Source organism: Penicillium pulvis, assembly GCF_028828015.1.
Source record: "Penicillium pulvis strain IBT 33274 chromosome Unknown contig_10_segment0_segment0, whole genome shotgun sequence".
NCBI lineage: Eukaryota > Fungi > Ascomycota > Eurotiomycetes > Eurotiales > Aspergillaceae > Penicillium > Penicillium pulvis.
Genome location: NW_026643071.1, coordinates 208,621 through 233,719, shown reverse-complemented (window position 1 = coordinate 233,719; position 25,099 = coordinate 208,621). Strand labels below are relative to the sequence as shown.

Genomic DNA, 25,099 nt, shown 5'->3' with positions numbered 1-25,099 from the left:
GAGCCGTCTGTCTCCAAGTTGCAGCCCAGCACCACTCTAGAACTACACCAAGTAGTCCACTTTAAGTGCCCAAATACTAAGGCCTTTATACTATGTTCATGATAGTTCAAGTAGCCGAGGCAAAAATGCCGAGTAATGCCAAAGAGCCTACTAGCCAGCTCGCATAGGTATGTCCACACGTAATCCTAGACTGTACTTTGCTTGGAGAATTCAGAAATGTTGGAATGAGGAACTTGCAACTATCAGATTTCTCGATAAAACGTCCAAAACGAAAGTCATAACAGATGGAAAATTAGTCATGCAACCGTATTTGTCAATGACTCCCAACCGAATCACAACACCCATCATCACATACGAGCCTTCTCCACACTATGCCCATAGATCCGATGTATCCGTTTCTTATTCAGACTGTCCACCTCAGACTTGCACGCCCGCATACTCAATGGCCCACCGACCTGCTTCAACCAATAAGATCTCCCACAATCAAACAGCCAATTCCTTGACGCAATCTGCACCAACTCAGCTAAGAAACACTGGGGTGCATCTCGATCTTCCGTGAAGACAATCTCAGGAAGCTCCTTGCGGATCGCCGGCGGGGCATTGCCATGCACAATTTCAATGTACTCATCGAAGGTCAAGGGCTCGTACAATTCCGATCCAACCTGTACTATACCCGTTGTGTGGGCCGCAGCATGTAAAAGACAAGCATTTGCAACAAAGTCTACCGGTATCTCGTCAATAATGTTTGCACCTGTGCTGTACCCTTCTGCCGAGTGCCAGATCTGGGTTGCGCCTGAATCTTCCATGAAGAGCTGGAAGAACTTGTTCATTGGTGTAGAGTTTTCAAGTCCGTAGAGCGGGTATGGGTCCCGGATGGCCTGGCCAAAGATTGTGGGACGGAATAGGAGGATTGGGAGAAGGGCGAAGCGCTGGAGAATGATTCGTTCCATTATGTACTTGGCTTGGGCGTAACTGGATGAGAATTTTGCTGTATGTGGTGATCTGTCTAGGGACAACACGGATGCAAGTTCTTGCTCAGGGTCTTCATCGGGGAGACTATATGACTTCTCTAAGACTGGGCCATCGGGGAGGAAGCTATTTACGTATGCGGTTGATATCAGGACGAGAAGCTTCAATCTGCGGAATCGTGAAACGACACGGGCTAGTTCCAGTGCTGGGAGGCAGTTGTTTTCGAATGCGTCTTGGGGGCTTGCGTCCAGGGTTATCTTAGCGGCTGCGTGGATGACCAATGTGACTTTCTCTTGCAATTCCTGGAGGGTGGCTGGTTGGAGACCGAATTCTGTTGATCGGATGTTGCCAAGCACAAACTCTACCTTCTTGGAGGCGAGGATGGCCTTGTATTGGTTTGGCATGGACTTCTTCCACTTTGAGATGGCTTCCTCGGGAGTCCCACGAATCAACGTATATATTTTGCTTGTGGGGAGCTGCAATGCTAGTTTGTACAAGAGACATCCTCCCAGTGACCCAGTACTTCCAGTCAGCAAAACTGTGTGGGACTGATAGATTTTTGAATAGCCCTCTCGAAGGATTTGATCTGCCTGAGAGGCTGCTTGAGCAGGCGACAACATGGTCAAGCTTCAAGTTGGCTGTCTTGGATCAAAAAGTTTACAAGTGAAAAATGGAATGTTACCTTCTGGACTTAATATATGAGGTCCTTTAGGCAATGCGCCGCCTCCTTTCGGGGGATTTGGATCGAAAGGTATCATTTCGTGCTACGTTGCCATGGCTCCGGCTCGGAAGTCCCTTTGGGCTGCTGGTAGTCCCTAGCTTTTATTGGATAAAGTAAACGCAGCACATACGGGGGAGGAGGGAGGGGGCGCTTGCTGAACACCATCAATTTCAAGCATTGAAGGCCCATCGATCTCCAGTCAAGTCAAAGAGTGCAATAGATTCGAAGCCATATTTCTTGAGGTAATGAAATATATCATGTGTTCCCTCCTGCGGTTGCTGCTTCAGGGTTCAAATTGAACTGACAGAAGCTGCCTGGAGATATGCAGGAACGTGTAGTTCGTTAGAGATTGTGGAATGGTTGGTTGTACAGGTACTACAGTCACACCCGAGGTACCAATCTACTGACTTTGATTAGCTACATGTGATTGATGTGCTCATGAATCATGATGACATTCATAGATAGCTAAGTATTGAATAACGTCCAAGTAGCCAAGACAACGCTTCGTTCGGCTGAGATTGACCGCAACTCAACAAGAAATACCACGGTGAGCACCTGGTCAGGTAGAGAAGGCGCAAAGCTATGGACAGCACGATGGACAGGGAAACTCTGAATAGACCCTGAAACCATGAAAATCTTTCATCAAAGAGCGTGTCTCATAAGTCGGGTTAGGTATATAGGAAAAGCCATTGAAGTACCAAGGTTTATAAAAACATAAACTACGTCCTTGCATCAAGATCAGGCAACATTCAATTTGCCACGAAGGCGATCCTGATAATAACGCAACGGGTATGCACGCATCTTGCGCGGCATAGCTGGATACACAGCTGTCGAGAAGCCCATCCATGTCCGATACAAAGCACGAGTCTTACCAGTCGACCTTAATCCATAAGCCTCCCGCAACTTCGGCGGCAACATCTCAATAGTAACAACACGAAGGAAAGGTTTAATCCGTTGCACCCACTTCGGCATGTCAGTACTCTCCCGAAGGTCCTTCGCAAACCGCGCCGCGTCTGGCGAGACAACCAACTTTCCAACCTGATCATCCCAGTAAGACCAGAACTTTTGCCGAGTCTCAGGCCATGTACCGGGGGGGGATACCGAGGCAGTTCATCAGCATTGTAAACTCAGTATACCCCTGCTGAGCAGTTTGGTAATTAACACGGCCGTAGACGCGCTGATAGAAATCCGTTGCGGTGGCGTACAACGTTGCGGCCATCCAGAGCTGGAGGGGAGGGTGGTGTGCGAATCTGTTGTTACGTCCGCCGCCTAGACCTGGGGCCTCGCCGCGGTGTAACATTCCCAGGAGAGTTTTGCGTTCGGTGCGTGTGCCGAAGACTAAGGTTGAGGTATAGCTGATGTGTGCTTGGAGTGCGTCGAGGAGCTCCGTGGCTAGATCTTTGGGGGTATCGTTGCTGTTTTCCTCTTCGCGGATTTCGGGCATCGCTGCTTGGAGAAGGAGAGCCGCGCCCGAGCCGGCAAATAAGATTCCTTCCTGTAGGATCTGGGGGAGTATTTCTAGTTGCTCGAGGGCGTGAAGGCGTCCAGAATCTGTGGTGACATCGGATTCGTCGTGTTGGAACCCCGGGAGAGCTCCACCTTTTTCATTTTCTAGGGACGAAATTGAAGAGTGAGACATTTTCAATATACATTCAATTTTCAGAAGGTGGCATATGTCGTGGATGAAGCTAGTCCACGGGTGGGGAGTACAAAAGAATCAGTTAAATGAACTGTAGTTTCCCCGCAAAATGAAACTCGAAACCTAAAAAACGGCATCGAGAACCTTATAATCTCCACCTGTATCCACATGAAAGTGATATCTCTAGGCTCGGCTCATGTGAACGCCTTCGAAAGCCGCGGTTTGCAGATCTGCACGACGCGTCTATCACATTGGCTGTATCTTACGCTCGTGCCTCTCCTAAAATACTCCAGCCTATGATATGCTAGTAAAGCTGGGCCGATGGATAGGTAGATGGGAAGTAATGAGTTCAAATCCTTTGTCATTCATTAACATAGCCTATACCGCATTTCGCACTTGCTGCAAGACCTCGTTCTCCATTTTCGCAAACCCTTCAACAGCCATGCCGTACTGCTCGAACACGCCAGGCTGATACCCTTCTGCGATTTTCTCAATAAATTCATCCTCATTCCATCGCTGACCAACAAGATCTTCAAAGGTCTGACCAGGTTCCTTCTCGATGCCCCAGACGGCTTTGTATGCTGCACCGAGGGCGCAGGCATTGTCGCCAATATCAAGCTTATAAACACCCTCAATGCCTCCAAGGATCTCACCGGCGATCTTGGCAATGGCCTTGTTCTTGGATCCACCGCCGACCAGGTACACGCGTCGTGGCTGGGCCGGAAGCCCGTTTCCAGGGCTCTCTGTGAGGCCCTTGGACCGGAGCCGGAGCGATAGCATCTGGCTCTCAATAATAGCGCGGGCCTCATCTTGAGGCACGGTCCATCCTTCCGTTGTCTCGGTCACGGTAGCGGTCTTCGCATCATAGATGAACCGCCACTGTCCTGAGTGGATGTTAGGTACGATCTCTGGCCGCGGGAAGAAGAGACCCATCTTCATTGGATCTGTTGTGATTGCTTGGCCTAGTGCTGGGGCATTTAGAGCAAGCTTGTCAAAGATGGCCCAGGGTTCCTCGGCGGTGTCTTTGAGACCTTCGTTGATCGCGTCGCGAACATGTTCACGTGCGAGACCACCGTTCTTGTAGCAGAGCATAAACATGTATAGTCCCGCGGTGGTTGGGTGGTTGAAGAAGTGGGTGGCCGGGTCAGGCTTGTAGCTAGGGGTGGACATTAAGAAGGTTGTAGAGGTACCCAATGATACCATGGCGTCTGAAGGCCGCAAGGGCAATGCCAGAATAGTCGCTGGGTTGTCTCCGGTCGCTGGAATCACTGTGCAATCGGGACTGAAACCGTAGCGCTTAATGTAGTATTGGTGAACGGATCCCAAGTGCAGTCCACCATCCTCGGGCACATCGCCGAGCTTCTTCTTCAGGTCCTCGACTCCGAATTTACCAGCGCAAAGCTGTAGGAGACGATCATCGTAGGCACCCTTCTTAATGTTCCATAGATTCATGCCGCACACGTCCGAGATATCAAAGGGTGCGACATGGCCGAGGAATAGAGAGGCGAGGAAGGACGAGACGAGGGAGATACGGGCTGTCTTCTGGTACACTTCGGGGTGCTTTCTGGTAAATCGGAGGACTTGGGGACCGGTGAATCTCTGGTGATGATGTTAGTAAGTCCTTCATCACACAACCGACCTAGTCTCTTACGTGGTGCGCCTTGCTTCCAGTAGCCTGAGCCAGCTCTTCTGGCCCACCAAGGATGGCATCAAATTCATCACATTCCTTCTGGGTGCTTGAGTCTTGCCAATTGGGGCTGAATGGGTGGGAAAAGGCGGGGGGCAGCTGTTCCTCTAGCGACTTCCCCGGATCGAGGTTTTGAAGCATGGACTCCGCCTCTTGACCCCAATAAACACTTCCATGCTGTTGTCCGGCCCCGCTGATTCCCTTAATTCGGCTGAAATCCAAGCCTTGTTTGCGGAGGCTCTCCAACACGGTATCCAACGCCTGCAGCCACAATGCGACCGGGGCGAAGACTTCATGCTCGGCTTCATTTGTGAGGACACCCTTCTTGATCGGGAATCCGGTAGAGTCGGCATCGAAGTCGAATTTGGCGATATAGACGACTTTCAGGTCGGAGTTGACGACCAAGCCCTTCAATTGTTGGGTTGACAGGTCGAACCCGATGTAGAGTGGGGATTGCGACGCCATGGTAGAATTAGGTTCGCAACGTCGCTAGCATAACACGAAAGAAGAAGAAATTCTCTGGGCAAAGAGGAACTGCCGGCTTATATCTAATTGATCAGGTGGGGTGAGTGTTGAATACTGAATTTACCCTGCGGGCAGAATGCGGCAGGTAGACTACGAACCCTTGCGGGATCCGGGGGACACGAGTCCGTATGATGTCAAGGCCCCTCCGGTGGATCTGGTCTGAGTAAGACACAACAGGTTTGCTTCCAAGGCTATTTTCGCATACACAGAACCTGGTGAAGCTCGACAACATTGATCCCGAGGCCTCAATTAACCCGTTAGCTTCAGTTGGGGGTTGCCGGCTAAATGCGAATTCTGCTAATAGCTGACTCGGTTGAATTCAGCCCCACTAACGATATTATCCTTCTAGAATCCGATCTCTGAGTTTATGGGAGATTGAAACTCAATTCCCAGGGAAAGTGGGCTCCGTCATAAATTTTGTTTATACATGGAGACCCTAGATCACAGATAAACGCCAACGAACTTCCCCAAATTTACAGTAAATCTGGTTGCGCAGGTCAGTTCCCACTTTTCTGAGTGTGGTATATGCGATCTTATCTTTCCAATGAACCAATTTTCAATAAAACACCGGCGGTAATGTTCATAGTGACGTAGATTCGCCTTTGCCATGTCAGAGGCAAGAGGCGACGGCATTCTCCATATAATGGACGTTTGGCTATTTTACCTAGAGGACACATAAAACTTCATCTTGTGAAAACATCCATTCGGTTCATACCTCCCTGCGACACTTCATCAGGCCCAATTGTCAATCTCATCGCCATGTCAGTTGACGAGCAAAGACGCTTGATTGTGGTATCTAATCGCCTTCCCGTGTCCGTCAAACGAGTCGATGGGGGCTATCAATCATCGATTTCAAGCGGAGGGCTAGTCACGGCATTGTCGGGATTGAACTCTACCAAGTTTCAATGGTTTGGTTGGCCGGGAATCGAAGTTAAGGACACCGCGGACAGAGAGCAAGTATCGAAGAGCTTGGACGAGCACAGCGCCTGTCCGATCTTCTTGGACAGCGATCTTGCACATGAGCATTATAATGGATTCTCCAGTAAGTTCCGTCGATATGTTGCGGGACCACCTGGCTGACCCACTAGACCGTATTCTATGGCCGATCCTCCACTACCAGTCAGGAGTGACATTCGATGACGGTCCCTGGCAGGCCTATAGACGGGTTAATGAATTGTTTGCCGACCAGATCGCGAATGCAGCTGACAGCGGGAATCTGATCTGGATTCATGATTACCACCTCATGCTATTGCCAGGACTGTTGCGCTCCAGACTTGAACAGCAGGGCAAATCTTGCGCAATTGGATTCTCATTACACACCCCATTCCCGGCGGGTGATTTCTGGAGGGCACTGCCTGTTCGCAAGCAATTGATTGATGGCTTGCTAGCCAGTGATCTTATTGGATTCCACACGGACGAGTATAAGCAGAATTTCATCGATACTTGTTCGAATTTACTGTGAGTCTTTTCTTTTCTGATTCTGAGATAAACAGTATGCTAATACTGTTTCAGCGGTGCCCACACGGAAATCCCTAATCAAATCCAGTATAAGAATCGGCTGGTCTGTATTGGCAAGTTCATTGTCGGCATCGACCCTCAGAAATTCACCGATACGCTGAAGACTCCCGAGGTCGTAGAGAGGATCAAGACGCTTGAAGAAAGGTATAAGGGAATGACGGTGATTGTTGGCGTGGATCGACTAGATCATATCAAGGGTCTGACGCAGAAGCTGAAGGGATTTGATTCCTTCTTAGACGATCATCCGGAGCTACGGAACAAGGTCGTTCTCATCCAAGTCGCGGTGCCTAGTCGCGAAGATGTCAAGGAATACCAAGAGTTGGAGACAGAGCTAAGTACATTGGCGGGCAAAATCAACGGAAAACACGGCATGTCTCCACATCCCAGTATATGGACACCAAGCTGACTGGAATAGCCACACCTGATGGCACCCCGTTGCTGTATATGCATCGATCTGTTCCTTTCAATGAACTAGCAGCTCTGTACGCAATTGCGGATGCATGTCTCCTCACGTCGACTCGAGATGGAATGAATTTGGTCTCTTTTGAATACGTCGCCTGCCAGGAAAAACGAAACGGCGTTCTGATTCTATCTGAGTTTGCAGGTGCAGCCTCATTTATGCGAGAGGGGAGTATTTGTTTCCATCCAGCTAACAAGACTGAAATGTCTGAGGCTATTTTCAAGGCGCTTAATCTAGATCCTGCCGAGCGCAAACGGAAGTCTGAGCAGCTTCGAGAATTCGTCCACAAGTATACTAGGTCAGTATCCTGTTTTGCGCCATACAGTTCTGTCACTGATTTTTGTAGTTCCCGATGGGGTCAAACCTTTCTTGAAAAGCTGAATGCGAGAGTGGGGGATAAAGCAACGCGTAACTGCGCATAGTTCAAGGACTAGGTCTCAGCAGTGGTTCCTATGATCAATACATATTTGTTTCATCCCCCTGTAGTTTCAAAGGTATTCTATAGGCTGTAGATAACAGTGAGCGCATTTAGTTCAGAGCGGTTAGTGAATGTTGTAATTGGTAGGTTCTCGCTAGCGGATTACAAGGGTGTTTGCCAGCGCTTGCTCTGTTGGCAGGTGTTTGCAGCGTTGGCACTGTTGGGCCAACAGTTGGTCCCCATCCTACCTGAGCCGACTTCGTATTTTTGTTTTTCTCACTCAACGTAGTCAACAGAGTCAATACTGAGTTTTCGACTTTCTGCTCGCCTCTTGACAGATATCATCAGCTCGTCATGGACCACAAAGGTCTTTCAGAATGGTGACTTGCCCTCCTCTCCACCTTGGAATTGCACAGAGTTCTAATCGTGAGAGAATGCAGGTACTACCAAACAGGGTCACGAGTCGTAGACCTCGTTGGGGATTTTGTTGGTCGTGAAATCTTTATCATCGATGGTGACTCTCTTCTCCTCGAATGTTTTTCCAATGAGAAGCTCGACTTTTACCCGGGATTCCAGGTTTTGCACGCTACTTATTTGGTGGAAAGATTGCTGCAAAAGCTTCAACAACGCAGATGTGTCTTTGAAATAATTTTCTTTGCCCAAAATGCCGGACTTTGTGTTCCCTGCGGTGTTGATGGTGCTCTCCATAGCAGATATCTTCTTGCCAGAGAAGCCATCATACAACACCTCATTTCAGTTTCACACAAGGAAACACAATGCCTCAGAGTGCGCAGGCTCGAAAGTTTTCAGTCGCCCCAATTCGAAGCACATCTGGTGAACTTAGGCGCTTACTTATTCATGTGTCACGATGGGGCTTTTGCCGAAAAAGAAGAGCACAACATTTCGAGTGATTCAGATTCAGATTCGGAGAACGATATCGACCATGAGGACCTTGAGGGCAACAAGCCTGAAGTCTCTATACAGAGAACAACATCCAGAGATGGACTCAGGCGAATGATTCACTGGTTCATTACTCATGGATGCAACGTTTCTCTCATCAATAGCCTGGAGTTTCGTGATACCAAGGTCTATAAAACCCTCAGTCCTGAGCTTTTAAACAAGTATTGACACATTACAGGTGATGTCCATGGTCATTGAGGGGGTTTTCAGACACAAACGTGGGGCTCCTCTACAACAGAAGACCCTACTGATAAACACGCGTACTCCAGAAACTACGGGCCAACTCATGGACGGCCTAGAGTTGAATGATGAGAACAACAGCACTCTTTCGGGAGATTTCAGCTTAGGAGAATTAAATAACATTCTTGAGCAGGTCATTAACGAGCAGCCGTCACTTAGTCAGCGTCAATGCCTTCTCATTGTCACCCTTGTGACCATGTTTAAGGAGTTCGGCTTTAGTGCCGAACCCAAAGCAGAAGCGACAGCCATGATCCTACACCTTATACTTCTGCAAGACACTCAGCTTGAAGACCGAGCGGTACAGGGCCTCGATTTCCAGAGCTCTTCTTTCTTCAATACTTTTTTGCAAGTAGCCAAAGGTGTGATTAGTTCACCGCATTGGGAGGAGTCCACGAAGACCCATCAGCTTCCTTGTGACCTAGCAGATTTGATTGATGGAAGAGTTTTCATCGAGGTGAACAGAATGATAAAGAGACATGGGATTGATTATATCATTTCACCAGCAACTCTATTACCATACAATGACCTTGTATCTTTGTTGAACCGGCTTTGTGGTGCGGGCCTTGACCTGGCAGTGATCAAGGAAAGTAAGAAGAGTACTTCGAAGGCTATCATGGGAAAAAGTGCCAAGGGGAAGCAACAGAGGTTCCAGACAGATACGAAGATTCCCGCGAACGTTTCTTCAGAGGTTCACACGACAGTTCTCCCATTTAGGAACGAAATCTTTGATGATCACCTCGCCCCCGTTCACATCGAGGTGGACGACTCTATGAGTGCAGAAGTCGATGTAAAGCATTTCATAGAACAGACTCATTGGCATAACTCAAAGCCCCTTGATTCGAAAAAGGTACCTCATTTGACGGCCAAGGACCAATCTCGGTACCAAAAACGAAACCAGTTTTATATGACGGAGATGAGACAGTATGCAGAAAGCTTGTTGGGGTCCGCGGGAATGTCTCAACCAGAGATTGTGATTGCTGGAACCCCTACAATTACAAAGGGAAAGGCACAGCCTTTGCCTCCAGTAAGAGTTCATCCAGGGAATGGAAAGGGAAAGCCTTCAGTCAGGGAGATGGCTGCGGTGACCATTCAACAGAAGGCAGCTGATGGAGAACGAAAGCAACGGCTAAAGTGGAAATCTAAGCTCGAATCAATGACTCTAGGCCCCAATGATCCAATGAGCCGATTCTATATCATCGAGAAATACTTGTCCGGCCTGTCAAAAGAAAGTCGCGTCCTACTTGAGGCTGAAGTCCTAACTTATCTCCTGGATGCATCGTTCCAAGTCATTACTGGAGACGAGAATGGCAAAGATGGAACCATTACTTTGACACACATATGGGGTCTAATCAGTCGTCTCATGAAACTCAGACACGGAATCAGTGTTGTCATATCTGAATTTGTCCGACAAGTCTGCCAGTGTCTCAAATTACCAGGTGTTTCTCTGCCAGTCCAAACCAGCCAGCCGCTATCTTTCAAGCCTTCGGCAATAACCCAGAATTCCAACACTACAATTCAAATGTCTGGAGTAGACTTTCAGCTCATGCATGGAGGCCCATTCATGGAACGTGGTATAGGTTCCTTGCCAGATCCCCGAACACCCGATTTTGAGCCTGATCTATGGCAAAGAGAGGTATTGGACCAGATTGACGCAAAGAAGAGCGCTTTCATTGTAGCCCCAACCAGTGCAGGAAAAACGTTCATCTCATTCTACGCGATGAAGCAGATTCTCAAAGAAGATAATGATGGCATTCTTGTCTATGTGGCCCCCACAAAGGCACTGGTAAATCAAATCGCAGCTGAGGTACAGGCTCGATTCTGGAAGTCCTACCCTGCAAAAACCACTGGAAAATCGATATGGGCTATTCACACTAGGGACCATCGAATCAATAATCCGAATGGTTGCCAAATACTCATCACAGTGCCCCACATTCTTCAAATCATGCTGCTTTCTCCAACAAATGCCAAAGCATGGACCCCCCGATTGAAGAGAATCATTTTCGACGAGATCCATTGTATTGGTCAGGCCCAGGATGGTGTCATCTGGGAACAATTGCTTCTTTTGGCTCCATGTCCTATCATCGCACTGTCGGCTACCGTTGGTAATCCTGACGAGTTCTACAGTTGGCTCAAGTATGCCCAAGGCGTGAATGGGCACGATTTAAAGATGATCTCGCACAAGCATAGATATTCCGATTTGAGGAACTATCAGTATTGTTCTGCAGGGAGATTTTCATTTAAGGGACTTCCCAATCCTGGTGGCTTATACCAGTTGGGACTTGACCAGGCCGATGACATGAAGTTCTTGCATCCTGTCTTGAGCTTGGTTGACCGCTCAAGAGGGATTCCGAATGACTTTAGTCTTGAGCCACGGGACTGTTTGACCTTATGGAAAGCATTGCATGATCTGCAGAATGAAGCTTTTCCGGTCGATGCCTCTCTCAGTCCTTCTTCCTTTTTCTCCGATGCCATAATCGGGAAGAAAGACGTCATTGAATGGCAAAAGCCCTTGATTGAGCTTGTCAGTGATTGGATGAAAGACAGAAGTTCCCCATTTGATGCCCTTCTACTTGAACTAGGTAAAAACAATAACTGTCCCACGGCTTCTGCTGATACAGCAGGGTCTCCATCGAGTTCTCCTCGGCTGGCTGTGTCACAGGACGATGAGCTCTTATCTACGACCCTCCCATTGATCTGCTCTCTTCATGCTCAACGAGCACTCCCGGCACTATTTTTCAATTACGACCGGGGTAGGTGTGAAGACATATGTAAGCACTTACTGACCCAATTGCGAGAAGCGGAATCTGCATGGAAATCAGAGAACCCAGCATGGAAGAGTAAGCTTGAAAAGTGGAGCGAATGGAAAAGAATACAGGAGGAGGCTACGAAGAAGACCACAAAGCCCACCAAAAAGAAAAGATCCGATGATCAGGCAACTTCTCGTGCTGATGAAGTTAGAGATGCGGCATCTGCCGAAGGCAGTCTGTGGGAGCTCTTCGACCCAGAAAGACCTGTGGAAAGATTTAGCTTAGCTGATCCAAAGAAGCTGGCACCGTCAGAGTTTTTAAATTACACCGAGGAACTTAGATGGCGCAAAATCCCGTCGTGGCTGATAGATGCCCTGGAGCGTGGCATCGGTGTGCATCATGCCGGCATGAATCGAAAATACCGTCAAGTCTGTGAAATCCTATTTCGCAGAGGTTTTCTGCGTGTCGTTATCGCAACGGGCACATTGGCCCTGGGTATTAATATGCCATGCAAGACCGTCGTCTTCTCAGGTGATTCTTTGTTCCTCACCTCGCTCAACTTTCGACAGGCTAGCGGACGTGCAGGACGTCGTGGGTTTGATTTGCTGGGAAATGTTGTTTTTCAGAACGTTCCTACCGCCAAGATTCACCGACTGGTTAGTTCAAGGCTTCCAGATCTAAATGGACATTTTCCCATCACGGCTAGTCTGGTTCTGCGACTTTTTATCTTACTACATGGCTCCAATCATGCACCGTCCGCGGTGAAGTCTATTAAGTCGCTCCTGTCAAGCCCTCGAATCTGTCTTGGGGGTCCAGAGATGAAGCATACTGTGCTACATTACCTTCGGTTCTCGATTGAATATTTGCGTCGAAATCAGCTTATTGACAGCAATGGAGCTCCATTGAATTTCGCGGGATTTGTTTCCCATTTGTACTACACAGAGAGCTCCAGCTTTGCCTTCCACGCTCTGCTGGACTCTGGATACTTTCATAGTGTCTGTAAACGCATCTCTGAGAAATCTAAGAGATCGCTCCAGACACTCATGCTCGTCATGTGTCATATTTTCAAACGACTCCCCTTACGTCAATCCACGATAGAGTCCTACCGCACCGCATATAAAAGGGGATCCTCCGTTGTGGTACTCCCTGATCTGCCGAAGACAGCAGCCAAGGCACTGATCAATCACAATCGCCAGGTACGGGATATTTACACGGGTTATGTATCGACCTTCATCAACCAACATGTTGACGCGCGTGATTACCACCTTCCATTGAGTGGTGCCGAGTGCGGGGGACAGAAAGCGGCCATGGAGCTTGGTGTCATTGATACTCAGCTCTCTGCCTCAAAAATCACATCTCCATTCTATGCCCTCTCCGGGCATGGTGACCAGTGGGATACTGTTGCCGATCTGTGCGAAACAGTTCGCGACGGTGTGTGGCTCGAGGAGTCTGTCGTTCCCTATGTACCTATCGCATCTGAACGCTCTCCACTGAATGCATATCTCTACGACTTTTTTAAGCATGGAAATGTTCACGAGTTGGAGAGGGCCAATGGGGTCCGTCGAAGTGATATCTGGTATGAACTGAATGATTTCTCCATGATCCTTGCAACCATCACCGCCAGCCTAGAGAAAATGGTGAACCCACATGGAAACTCAGATATTGATATGCTCAACGTCGCCGGTGGTGGTGATGCTCATGAGATCCAAATTGATGATGACAACATCGTTGATGACGATAGTCAGACTCAAAATGAGACTTCAACAACTCCAGCAGGTAAACTTCACCAAAAGCCGGCGACGGCACCTGCCGCGGTCCCGAAGAAACCTCTTACATCAACAAGTGAAGTTTTAGACAGCTGGGAAGATGAGATGGTGGAAAATAATCCGGTGGAGCAGGACAACGAGCCCAAATCACGGCAGCAACAGAAGGAGGCGCGAAAGAAGGAGAATGAGGAGAGAACAGATAAGGCAGAACAAAAGAAGCACGACCAAAAATCCTTACTCTTGGTTTACAACGGATTCAACCTTCTCAAGAATGAGTTTGATACAAAGTTCAAAGAGATGTGGGCTTGAGAATGTAATGGCTTGATGCTGGTATGAATTGCGAGAAATGAAACAGAAGAACGGGGATAGATTTGCAGACAGGATCCTTGGGTGAGAAACAATACCTGAGACTGCAGTCCTATTGAGCTCGTTGCCCCTACTATTCCTTTACTGTATGTATGACGTCTGTCTAAGTTGCAAATGGCTTCATTATAATCGTAAACGCAACCTTTCACCTCTCCGTACTACTGAGTGAAAGGCTGATATTGACTGTACGTGCCCGGCAGGGCATGACTTCATTACATCAACATTACAGAGATACCATATTCATATCCCATTTCCATATCCGAAACTCACACATTACACCCATTAGCCAAATCCGATTTAGAGAATCCCTTACAGGACCATCATGGCAGCCAGACCGAGAACACCGAAAGCACCGGTGCCGACAGTGGCCATGGGGTGAGCAGCACCAGAGCTGGTAGACGGAGCAGATCCAGAACCAGTGGAGGAGGTCTCGGATCCGGAGCCAGAGTCAGAGCCGGTGGAGGTCTCGGTGCCAGTGACGGCGCTGGTCTCGGTGGTGAGGGTGCCAGAGACAGTGGTGGTGATCATGGTGGTACCGGTGGTCATGGAGTCAGTGATAGCCTTGGTCTCAGTGGTCAAGGTACCGGAGACCGAGGTGGTGATAGTGGTGGACTCGGCAGCGCTGCCGGTCTTGGTGCCAGTGCTGATGGCCTTGGTTTCGGTGGTCAGGGTACCATCAACGCTGGTGGTGATAGTGGTGTAGTCAGTGGTCTTGCTGATGGCCTTGGTCTCGGTGGTCAGAGTACCATCGACGCTGGTGGTCATGGTGGTGTAAGAAGTGGTGTCGCTGCCAGTGGAGGTGCCAGTCATGCTATCGGTCATGCTACCGGTTGAGCTGCTGCCAGAGGCAGAGCTGGTGGAGCTGGAACCAGAGCCAGTGCTGGAGCTAGTGGAGGAGCCTGCGTATCAATTGTTAATTATGTTTTCAATGTATTTTCCACCAGATGTACATACTAGGGCAGCTCTCCAGAGCCATGGAGAGGACAGTCGAGGCATTGTCGTCGGGGCAGGCCTCCTGGGTGCAGTCGCGGATACCGTTGGAGTAGTTCTCAGACTTGCAGAGGCAGTCCATGTCACCAGAAGTACATCCAAGCTCGGAGGCCTTGGCGTTCATGTTGGAGATGCACATTTGCTATCAGAGACATCAATTGTCAGTATAGGTCTCATAAAACCATGATGACATAGCTAGGCACCTACAGCGCAATCCGAGGCAGAAACACTGGCGGCGGAGGCCATACCAGTGGCGGCCAGCATGGCCATGGCAATAGAGAATGACTTCATTATGTCGGAGTGATGTGAAGATAGGGTATCTCAAGGAGCTTGGCAGGAGTCAAGGGTAGGAAATGGTTGGGAGTGAGAGACAAAAATCAATGCCTCCTGCGGTGTGATGGGTCCCTTTATAAGAAAGGGGAGCGGAATAATCCAGCTAAGAAGCTAAGCTGCATGTATCCACTGGAACTGCACTGGATGGGGAAATGACCAAGAGAATAAAGTGATATAGGCAACAAAAACAACAACATTCGGTCGAAAAGCCGTAATCCAGGCCGATCGGCCGTGTAATTTGCCTGGTCTGGCTCCACTTCCTCTATTTTGCTTTTTGGCTTTGCTGTCCTGCATAGGTGCTACCCAGCCAACGTGGCTGAAGCAAGAGGTTGGATGCGCCCACGGACCCTGTGGGGAGAAGAAATGAAATCATTAATATATGATCCAGATCCCGATTGGGGCGTGATCGGCAGCGGAGGTAGCTCGCTCTTCAATAGGCCCCACAGCAATCTCGCTCCCATAGGTGCGTCTGAACAAGCCAAAACCCCTGTGGAACCCTTTGGGCCCGGGATTTGACTTTCAGGGATTTTCCTGGACTTGGGCAAAGCTTTGCGAGCTATGATGTATCGTATAGGCGGCAGGATTCGATTCGACTACGAACCTCCTCAGCCTTTCAGCGCTGCATGGTGGACGCACCATCATCATTGGTCAACAGTCTGATTCTAATTACCATAAATGCGACCACTGGACAAAGGGAATGATCTCAAGTGGCGCTGGGCGTGATCGACAGTCCCAGATCGTCGGGCAAAGTAAAATTTTGGAACGAAGCCTAATAGTCGTTAGATAGATCAGGTCGGATGGTCCCCGATCGCACTATTGAATTTTCGACGTCACCGCTAGTGTGGCTGTGCGGACCCATGCTTTGCCACACTGTTGACTTTGCCGTATTGCACGCATGTTCTGAAGGCTTGTTCTGGGTTGTAAGAAACAGGGAACTCATTGGTTCAATCTGATATTGTTTTGTCTCAATTTTGTTCAACACTCTCCAGATACCGAGGTTCGTCAGATTATGATCATCTTCATAATCTGGCCCTCACATCGGAACACAAGCCTGTACTTGCTTTTGTCCCTGGTGTTATCCCTGTCCACAAGGAGGTAATTTCGAAATTAAAAGCTGACTGGACGTGCATGACCGTGTCCTCGCACGTTGATGCACTCTGAAAGACGTGCAGGCGTGTCTTCCCAACTGGCCAGAGTCCAGACGATTGGCTTTGACTGTACCAGCTGCAATGGCACAAAGCCACGCGTCCACAACGAGAGGTTCCCTGCAAGTATGTCACTCGACAGGAAGCAACAAGCAGAAACAAGCAAGAAGCTGCTAGCTCTGTACGCAAGAGGCTAGGTCTCTTCTGTTCGTCTGTCGGTAAAGCATAGCTCCCGCGGTTAATGCAAGGGGCTCAACTCACCGGTTCCTCTCAACTCGCACCAGCCGCTCCGCGCTTGATCAAATTCATAATATTATACTGGAAATAAATGCATTTGTCTAGTATTCAGCTGTGGTAATAGCCAAAGCTAATATGGCCCTAACTCTAAAGTAGGCTCAAAAATGTGATTGCTCCAAATTGTAACGCTATCGAAACTGCACCCGAAATTAAATGAGGAAATTGACAAAAGGAAAACCCGAATCCTTGAATGCTCGCTCGCGTCACCATATCTCTTGTATATATCAGATCCAAATCCATCTCATCCATAACGGATGTCCTAAAATGAATTTGCAGAGGGTGAATGCTTAAATATCTCCATAGGTTGAAGAGTTTAGTTTATACAAATCAACCCAAAGAAAAATTTGTGTGTGCATGTCTTGGGGTTGGGGGAAGTTGGGGTGGTGGGTATGGAGGTGGGTGGAGGAGTGATGGCATGAGCGTGGGTCGACTTGTCCCAGCATCCCCATATCAGACCTGGTTTGGCACATGATGAAGAGGCCGGTAGTTGATGCGTGTTCGTAGGTACTGAGGTGGGTGGAGGGGAGATGGCATGAGTACGAGTCGGCTCGTCCCAGCATCCCCATATCAGACCTGGAGTTGCGCACGTTGTAGATGCCGGTAGTTGATGCGTGGTCGTAGGATCATTGCATCCGAGCCACCCGGGATGATGACAGGTGGTTGAGGTTGCAGTCGGGATTGTCGTGACCATCGTAGGCCCTGGGGTCGCGGCAGCCGTAGTTGTTGTGGGGTCGTTACAGCCAAACCACCCGGGAGTCTTGCAAGTCGATGTGGTTGAGTATGCCGATGTCGTAGACATGGTTGTAGTGGTGGTAGGGTCGTTACACCCGAACCAGCCTGGTGTTTTACAAGTGGACGTGGAGGTAGAGGTAGTTGAGGTAGTCGTGATGGTGGTTGAATCATCCAGGCAGCCCCACCAGCCTGGCGTTTTACAAGTTTCAGTACGCGTAAAAGTAGGTGATGTGGTGGTTGCCGTGGTGGTCGTAGTGATCTCAGAGCCATTGCTGCGAAAGAACTTCCAGAGCACGCAATCATAGCACTCTTCCTCGGGCGCACACGGTGGAACATCGTCATATACTTCCAGAACATCCGAGATGACATTCCTGATCTTGTGGGTGCCAATCCCCACGCGCCAGCCCTTATCGGCCACCGTATCGTAAACACACATCTGACCCGTGTGACACGCAGATTCCATGGCATATCCACCCCATGTGCAGATTGAGTTGATGCCGTTGCAGGTGCCCATATACACCGGATCTGCCGTGTGTCCAAAATGAAAAGCTCCTGTGTGCTGCCGAGTCTGCGGAAGTCGTGAGTCATGACCTGGGGGGCTCGGAAGCCCCAAGCGAGCCGCTGGCAGCGCTTCAGGTACGGCCTCAAAGGTGACAGCCGGTAGTCCGAATGTGAGACCAAGCAAGCTAGTCATAGCACCACCCAGTGAATGTCCCGTCAACCACACATTTGCTCCCGGGTAAAGTGCGCTCGCATTGGTATAAAGATCAATGGAAGCTTTATAATATCGATTCTCATCGTTCATAGCCTCAACAATGCAAGTTACATTGGCCGTGTAAGTCGCATTTTGACAATCGCAGGCCTGCCTCCACAAGTACGATCCTCCTTGCCCGCAGCAGCAACTGAAGAAGATATTATCGTTTTCTTTGTCGTTCGTGGTGGTGCCGGCACCATCAAAAAGGGCTGGAGATGTGCCCTTCAAGGAGATCACGACCGTGCTATTCGTTTTATCGGCGTAAATATGTCCTCTGAGGCCATCTTTCTGCCATCCGAAACTTTGTGAGTAGTTAAATTGACCATGGATCATCTCCCATTCACCGGTACCAGGTACTTCAATATAATCATTTGCCGTCATCTTAGCAAAGGTGAGAACGGTCCGCTTGTCTGTAACGTTTGGACCTGGGATAGTATCCATCACCCATTCCGAGGGCGACATGGCCTCTACAGCACCCGACAATCGAGCGGCGGCCATGTGTTCTTCAATAACTGATCTGCGACGATCCGCCAGGCGATGTATAGTGAGCGGGTTGGAGCTAGCGACCAAGGGGGTGGGTGCCGTGATGGTTTCCTCTTCGATGCCATCTTCGGAGAGAGTCAACAAGCGGGTATCGGGGTGAATGTCTAATCGCGCATGGAGGTCAGGGTGTTCGAAGGAACCTCGATGGAAAATGTGGCGAAGAGACTAGGAAGCTATTAGAGCGTCTCCATATTATATCTTTCCAAATTACTTACAAACTCATGGGTTTCTGACGGGGGTTCAGCTTCCCCCAGCGGTATCTCTGGCGGTAGGATGGGAGCTTGCTGAAAGGGAAGGTGATAGTTAGCAGACACCGCCTCAGGAAGAAGCACTGCTGATAATAGGAGACCAGCCAGGGTCGAGCCCTTCCGGCCCCGAGATTTTGGTTTTGAACGCATGATGATATTATTGTAGGTTGAGAAGTGACTGGGGCTATGACGATGGGTGAAGGGCTATCAGCTTATCGCGGGGGTCCTTGCACGTGAGGCGTCACGTTATGACGCCCCTTGTCCCAAAGAGGACTAGTTCAGTGGATACAAGGTCTTCCATCTGCTCCATCGGAGTCCAGCCTCGGTCCTTGTAAATTGGTTCTTAGATTGTGGATCCTACTGGCTTGAATGCTAGCTAAATGGATAACCCGGTTCTTCTTCCATGTCCCTCCACTCTTTGTGCAACAATTACTCCGACTCGTGCGTGTGACCCGGAGCAGCACCTTCAATAACTATCTCCTGCTAATTTATCAGTCCATTTGCCTCGATATGAAATAATCACTTTCCACTTACTGGACCAACAAAAGTCTTTCTCTTCCCGCCAAACCAGAGAGCGAAAATAGCAGCTGAGATACCCACAAGTACCACACTCACATAATTCATGCTCTCGACCGTGGTTGGGTTTGTGGTTGGGAAGCAAAACATCACCGATATAAATGCTACCCATAGGGTGCTGAACCAATTACAGAACGTGCCAACATAACGTCCAAGACGGAATGGGCGCTCCGGAAGCACGCTATCACGTCCTCGCCAGACTGCGATCGCTTGGGGTGCAACGTAGGTGATGTTCAGTGACATGATCGACATTGAGATGAAGCTGTTGAACGCTGTGGTTGATCCGATATAGATCAGTCCATAAAGACTGACAAAGCCAAAGCATGCCAGAGTTGCATTGATGGGGACTTGGTTCCTCGAATCAACTCGACTGAAGAAAGAAGAAAAGGGAAGGCCACCATCACGGCTAAAGGCGTATGTGAGCCGCCCAGTGGTGACTACGCAGGAGACCAATGCCCCTGAATAGATGAAGAGAATCCACACGGTGAGAACAGTAGCTGCAGTCTCGCTGTTGGTCGCTTGGTTGTATACGGTATGGATCGGGATTGCTGAGCTGATAATTGCATCAATGTCGGTGAGAGTGAACAAAAAGGCGATCGTCCAGGGAATGACCGTAAACATGCCAATCAACATGGTCATCCCCATGGCCTTTGGGACATTCTTGGCTGGGCAAGGGACCTCTTCGGCAATGTGTGTTGCACCGTCGATGGCAAGGTAGGCATACATGCACGTTCCCAGTCCGACAATGAAAGACGTCCCATCATCCCAGCCAGATTCGTTCTTGTATTCGGTGAACACGGCTTTCGCAGATTGTGGGTGACGTTGGGTGGCCAAGACCGTAACAAAACTTGCCACGAAGCCGGCAACACTGCACCAGAGCAGGACGATTTCACCCCTGGGAATTACATTCGGACTGAAACAGACAATACACGTGGCAAGGATCATGATCAGCAGGTATATAAGGTATGTCTGCCAGGCTTCGGCCGTATACGAAGGATTGTAGATGCTAGCAAGACTGCCAGCCATTTGAGCTAGAAGGTAACAAGGGCGTTAGTGAGAGAGATTTTTCGTTGGTGTTTGATGTCTTACCGCACACGATGGCGGTCGAGGCGCTGGTCAAGCACCATGCGGCAATGCTCAGCCAGCCGATCACAAAGGCAACAAGCGAGCGATACTTGGGTGATGCCACCATGTACGCAAAATGATACTGACCACCACTGGATGGGAAAGCAGAGGCCAGCTCCGCCAATCCGGCAGCTGCATTTCAAAAGTCAACCTCTGGCTCAAAAATTATTGATTCAAATGACTCACTAATAATGCAGCATGCAATCGATGCGACGATGAGACCGAAGAACACCATTGGACTACCTCCCATGTCCAACGGTGTGATAAAAGTAGCAGAGTATCCCAGCCATGAGTTTGTCATACTAAACCCCAGAGCCAGAGTTGAAAGTATAGAGAACCGCTGAACCAGCTCGTGGTTCGAAGCTGGCTTCACGCTTTCCTGGTCGTCTGCGACAGTCTTCATAGTACTCGAACCCATTGTGAAGTATGAAAAGATATGATAGCCTCAAATTCTGGTGGTTCTCCTTTTCTTTAATATCAAGATTCAGCCATTCTTATGACGGATGATCGTTCCTCTGTTATCTCCTCCCCTTGCCACCCGGGGCTTCCAACCCATCATGTACTCTTGATAATCGGCTATAGTATTTTGAGTAAACCTTTATCCAATCACAGGCGTGGAAATAGCCAAATCAACGATTACGAGACGGGAATTGGGCTGATAAGGTGTTGGGGCTCAGTGGTAGCTTTACGTCCAACTCAGATATATACCCAAATGGGAATGGTTCGGTTTCCCCGGGTTCTCATTCACCTGCTCAACCCAGCATGTCTATCCGAGGCACTTATACCTGCGGGCTTATATAGACCTTATAAAAGGTTCGTTCTTATCAGGATATTGTCATCAGACTCTCGTTTTGGTCATATGCTCGTTATTTAATCCATCCCCATGGTCCAAAGGTACTTTCTACAAGACATGTGGGTTTAAACTTTCTTACTCCCGACGCTTAGTCAAATCCCAACGTTCACTCAGATATGCCCAAAAGGATAAAGTTCCAATCAGAGTCAATCCACGGCATCCGAATACAAAAATAACAAACAACAATGACATGGATCAGATGTGAGTCTCATCTCGTGGTATCACCTCTCTTTCGTGATATATATCGCCTGTCTACGGCACCCGTGGACACTGGCATAGTTTACACCACCCTCCATTACGAAATGAATCATGATACCGAGCAGAACTCTTCAAGATTATTGTCAATTGACAAACACAAATTTTAATCTTTCTACAATCTCGGAATCAGTAACTACATTCTTAGACAGTTCCAAAGTTCTAATGTTGATGGTTCCAATGCCAGCCGCCTAAAGCCGAGACAAAGCGAATTCCCTCAAATATCGAGGGGCTTCTAAAAAGGCAGGCAGCCGCTAGAAATAATCAAAATAATACAAATCATGTCTTCAAGACTACCAAATGACCCCGGAACATGGGGCAGAAACACCGATTACAAGGGAATACAGTCATCTGAAAGGGCAAAGTTCTTGCACCCTTCTCCAGGGCTATGGCAGGGCGGGGACGAAAATTACGTGACAGGTGTGAAATACAATAACGCCGATACGATAGAGCTCCTGCGGTGCATTTCTGCCGATAGCAGACAATTCCGAACGGCGTCACCTTTTTTTTATGGAGATGCTCCCATCTACGCCGCATAACCCAGCACGTTTGTTCGGACAGATGGAAAACTAATACGATATAATAGTTGACTGTCCGAATGCTGGAATCTGTCGACTTAATACAACCTCCTTTCTTTTATTTCTTGTGGCGCGTGCCGAGCTGCCTCGGCTTCTGGTGAGGTCATTGTCGCGACACAGCTCTTCGCCATCGACTGCATGCCACTTGGGATTCTTGAGTTTTAGACACACGAATAAATGCTCTGCATTTTTCTTTGAGCTTGAATTAGCTGCCTTCATTTCATCCTACCTCACACTTCCGCCAGCTCCGGCAACCATCCTCGCTGTCATGGCCGCCCCTCGATTGACCATGCAGCCGTTCTCACGGTCTGTCTGTACAGCAGTGTCTGTCGCCAGGACGGGCGCATTTCGCTTTGCTCATCGCCGACCCCAGACGAATACCTTCGCTCTCCGCTCGACGTCCCTCCTGTCTCCGTCTTCGTCGCTTTGCTCTCCTCAAATTCGATACAGCTCCTACTCTTCTCCAGACGCAGCTCCCAATACACGAAAGAAGGTCACCCTGCAAACAATAAAAAACCTTTATAAGAAGGGCGAGCCAATTGCCATGCTTACGGCCCATGACTTCCCAACCGCCCACGTTGCTGATGCGGCTGGTATTGATGTCGTGTTAGTCGGTGATAGCTTGGGAATGGTGTCGATGGGATTGGAGAACACAACCGAGGTCGTGATGGAGGAAATGATCATGCATTGTCGGAGTGTTGTCCGCGGCGCAAAGAGTGCATTCATTGTAAGTGAGCGCCGATCTTGCTTGGCACGAACTAGAGCTGACCTCTGCAGGTTGGTGATTTACCTATGGGCTCGTACGAGGTGAGTCCGGAACAGGCCGTCGAATCCTCCCTTCGCCTGGTAAAGGAGGGTCGTGTACATGGTGTGAAAATTGAAGGAGGCGAAGAGTTGGGTCCGACTATCAAGCGGATCACTCAAGCTGGTATCCCTGTCGTTGGCCATGTAGGCCTTACACCACAACGGCAAAATGCGCTCGGCGGCTTCCGGGTTCAAGGAAAGACATGTACCAGTGCGATGAAGCTGTTGCGCGATGCGTTAGTCATGCAAGAGGCCGGAGTGTGCATGTTTGTGCTTGAAGCAATGCCCGCGGAGGTGGCTACCCTTATTACGAGCAAGCTCAAGGTCCCGACGATCGGCATTGGTGCCGGTAACGGATGCTCAGGCCAGGTCCTTGTTCAAGTGGATATGAGCGGAAATTTCCAGCCCGGTCGGTTCGTGCCCAAGTTCGTTAAGAAATACGCCGATGTATGGGGCGAAGCCACCCGGGGAATCGTACAATATCGCGACGAAGTCAAGAGCCGCGCTTTCCCTTCGCAGGAATACACATATCCCATCTCACCGGAAGAGCTGGCGAAGTTCGAGAAGGAGGTGGATGCAAAATATCAAAAATAACGATTGTATAATGTCATGGTCATCATTTGTACATAAGCTCATTCATCAGTTCGTGCTGGGCGCTATGCTCAGCCGAATGCCGGCGTCATTGAATATGCGACAATCAATTGATCGTCTGATTTGAAACACTGAATACTTGTCAGATGTGACCGCGCGTTTCCGTAAAAATTGATGTAGATCTTACCCTCCAGAGCCCACCAACCCCCTCATCGAGGCCGGGCGCGAAGACGCTATTGACATAGCAGAAGACCGAGTCTGTGTCTTTGCAGTCTAGCTTCTTCCGAAGGAACTTGACGACCGTTTCGAACTTCTGCGATGCGCTGACCTTGAAAACCCTGGTTTTGAGCATCGGCGCCGAGGGTAACGGTTGAAATCGAACAGTGACTGAATTCGTGTCAATTATCAAGAACAGGCAGCGGGGTGTAAGAATTTCCTGGTGAATATGGCGTGGCGCACGGAGTTGGCGATGTGGGGGGCTGAACTTGAAAGATTGGGCGCATACCTTTGTGATTGTCGATATGTTCCACATCGGCGAGTGCCTGGTGGGCATCGCGAGGTAGACCAGTCAGCATGACTGAAGCGGTCATATTCATGGGTAAATCAGCCCCATGTTGATCGTCGGGGATCGGAGCATCCATGCTTGGCGATGAATCTTGAGGTTGACCGGAACTGGTGCGATAGCTTAGGCTACTGGAGGGGGAGTTACGCGGAGAGCGCTCTAGTGGAGACGAGGGATCCATGAGTTCCTTTTCAGGGGCTTATCAAATATGAAATGGCTGGCGATTTCGGTGGAGAAAGTAGTGGGGAAAGATTGTATTGCGAATCGCGACTCTATCCGCTCCCGATGACTGTAGCCCGAACTTAAATTTAGATCAACATTTCATGACACAACGGATATCGGTAGAATGGGGTACGAAAATGCCTACTCTTGACATCGATGTGCGCGTCTTGTCTACCAGATTAGTCATCAGCAATAGCGCATCTGTGAGGACATGAACATGAACATGAACATGAACATGCACTTCAGCTGGGGACTGCCTCGCTCATTCCGCCCACTCACGACAATGAGTCCGCGAGTTAACTATATATTCACATGTCATCAGCTGCCACTGCAGAGGCTCCGTAATCTCGATGCCCTGGTGCCATATCTGACTCATCCTATTCGTCAGTGGAAGAATTATAGGTGATCTAGAGCTGGCGGGAAGGTCACGTAAATCCATGGCCAAGCTCAAAAGCCTATGTTTGCCACCCGGACG

At 49.1% G+C, this 25,099-nt stretch overlaps 11 protein-coding genes across 11 annotated transcripts; 3 read left to right on the top strand and 8 right to left on the bottom strand.

Moving 5' to 3' along the window:
* Positions 1 to 347: 347 nt before the first annotated feature.
* Positions 348 to 1,589, bottom strand: N7503_000109 (uncharacterized protein; the record flags this gene model as incomplete). Its single annotated transcript, XM_057059670.1, has 1 exon — positions 348 to 1,589. One exon carries the CDS (start codon positions 1,587 to 1,589, stop codon positions 348 to 350), a length of 1,242 nt encoding a protein of 413 aa, XP_056926593.1.
* Positions 1,590 to 2,428: 839 nt separating this feature from the next.
* N7503_000108 (oxygenase MpaB family protein) lies at positions 2,429 to 3,329 on the bottom strand (the record flags this gene model as incomplete). The annotated part of the gene is made up of 2 exons (XM_057059669.1): positions 2,429 to 2,764; positions 2,853 to 3,329. The coding sequence occupies 2 exons, from the start codon at positions 3,327 to 3,329 to the stop codon at positions 2,429 to 2,431; spliced, it is 813 nt and encodes a 270-aa protein (XP_056926592.1).
* Positions 3,330 to 3,707: 378 nt separating this feature from the next.
* N7503_000107 (xylulokinase) lies at positions 3,708 to 5,499 on the bottom strand (the record flags this gene model as incomplete). The annotated part of the gene is made up of 2 exons (XM_057059668.1): positions 4,981 to 5,499; positions 3,708 to 4,928 (listed from the first exon to the last, which is right to left on the bottom strand). Exons 1-2 carry the CDS (start codon positions 5,479 to 5,481, stop codon positions 3,708 to 3,710), a joined length of 1,722 nt encoding a protein of 573 aa, XP_056926591.1. The 5' UTR covers positions 5,482 to 5,499.
* Positions 5,500 to 6,300: 801 nt separating this feature from the next.
* On the top strand, positions 6,301 to 7,941 carry N7503_000106 (trehalose-6-phosphate synthase; the record flags this gene model as incomplete). Its single annotated transcript, XM_057059667.1, has 5 exons — positions 6,301 to 6,583; positions 6,630 to 6,999; positions 7,054 to 7,394; positions 7,475 to 7,817; positions 7,866 to 7,941. The coding sequence occupies 5 exons, from the start codon at positions 6,301 to 6,303 to the stop codon at positions 7,939 to 7,941; spliced, it is 1,413 nt and encodes a 470-aa protein (XP_056926590.1).
* Positions 7,942 to 8,393: 452 nt separating this feature from the next.
* N7503_000105 (uncharacterized protein) lies at positions 8,394 to 8,645 on the bottom strand (the record flags this gene model as incomplete). Its single annotated transcript, XM_057059666.1, has 1 exon — positions 8,394 to 8,645. One exon carries the CDS (start codon positions 8,643 to 8,645, stop codon positions 8,394 to 8,396), a length of 252 nt encoding a protein of 83 aa, XP_056926589.1.
* A 439-nt stretch (positions 8,646 to 9,084) lies between these two features.
* N7503_000104 (putative DEAD/DEAH box helicase) lies at positions 9,085 to 13,959 on the top strand (the record flags this gene model as incomplete). The annotated part of the gene is made up of 1 exon (XM_057059665.1): positions 9,085 to 13,959. The coding sequence occupies one exon, from the start codon at positions 9,085 to 9,087 to the stop codon at positions 13,957 to 13,959; it is 4,875 nt and encodes a 1,624-aa protein (XP_056926588.1).
* Positions 13,960 to 14,325: 366 nt separating this feature from the next.
* Positions 14,326 to 15,297, bottom strand: N7503_000103 (CFEM domain-containing protein; the record flags this gene model as incomplete). The annotated part of the gene is made up of 3 exons (XM_057059664.1): positions 14,326 to 14,915; positions 14,971 to 15,148; positions 15,214 to 15,297. 3 exons carry the CDS (start codon positions 15,295 to 15,297, stop codon positions 14,326 to 14,328), a joined length of 852 nt encoding a protein of 283 aa, XP_056926587.1.
* Positions 15,298 to 17,094: 1,797 nt separating this feature from the next.
* On the bottom strand, positions 17,095 to 19,208 carry atg15 (triglyceride lipase ATG15; the record flags this gene model as incomplete). The annotated part of the gene is made up of 2 exons (XM_057059663.1): positions 17,095 to 18,975; positions 19,026 to 19,208. 2 exons carry the CDS (start codon positions 19,206 to 19,208, stop codon positions 17,095 to 17,097), a joined length of 2,064 nt encoding a protein of 687 aa, XP_056926586.1.
* Positions 19,209 to 19,487: 279 nt separating this feature from the next.
* On the bottom strand, positions 19,488 to 21,177 carry N7503_000101 (putative GABA permease; the record flags this gene model as incomplete). The annotated part of the gene is made up of 4 exons (XM_057059662.1): positions 19,488 to 19,538; positions 19,593 to 20,665; positions 20,724 to 20,891; positions 20,946 to 21,177. The coding sequence occupies 4 exons, from the start codon at positions 21,175 to 21,177 to the stop codon at positions 19,488 to 19,490; spliced, it is 1,524 nt and encodes a 507-aa protein (XP_056926585.1).
* Positions 21,178 to 22,713: 1,536 nt separating this feature from the next.
* N7503_000100 (3-methyl-2-oxobutanoate hydroxymethyltransferase) lies at positions 22,714 to 23,843 on the top strand (the record flags this gene model as incomplete). Its single annotated transcript, XM_057059661.1, has 2 exons — positions 22,714 to 23,172; positions 23,223 to 23,843. The coding sequence occupies 2 exons, from the start codon at positions 22,714 to 22,716 to the stop codon at positions 23,841 to 23,843; spliced, it is 1,080 nt and encodes a 359-aa protein (XP_056926584.1).
* Positions 23,844 to 23,911: 68 nt separating this feature from the next.
* N7503_000099 (ubiquitin-like protein ATG12) lies at positions 23,912 to 24,583 on the bottom strand (the record flags this gene model as incomplete). Its single annotated transcript, XM_057059660.1, has 3 exons — positions 23,912 to 23,971; positions 24,028 to 24,227; positions 24,346 to 24,583. The coding sequence occupies 3 exons, from the start codon at positions 24,581 to 24,583 to the stop codon at positions 23,912 to 23,914; spliced, it is 498 nt and encodes a 165-aa protein (XP_056926583.1).
* Positions 24,584 to 25,099: the final 516 nt, after the last annotated feature.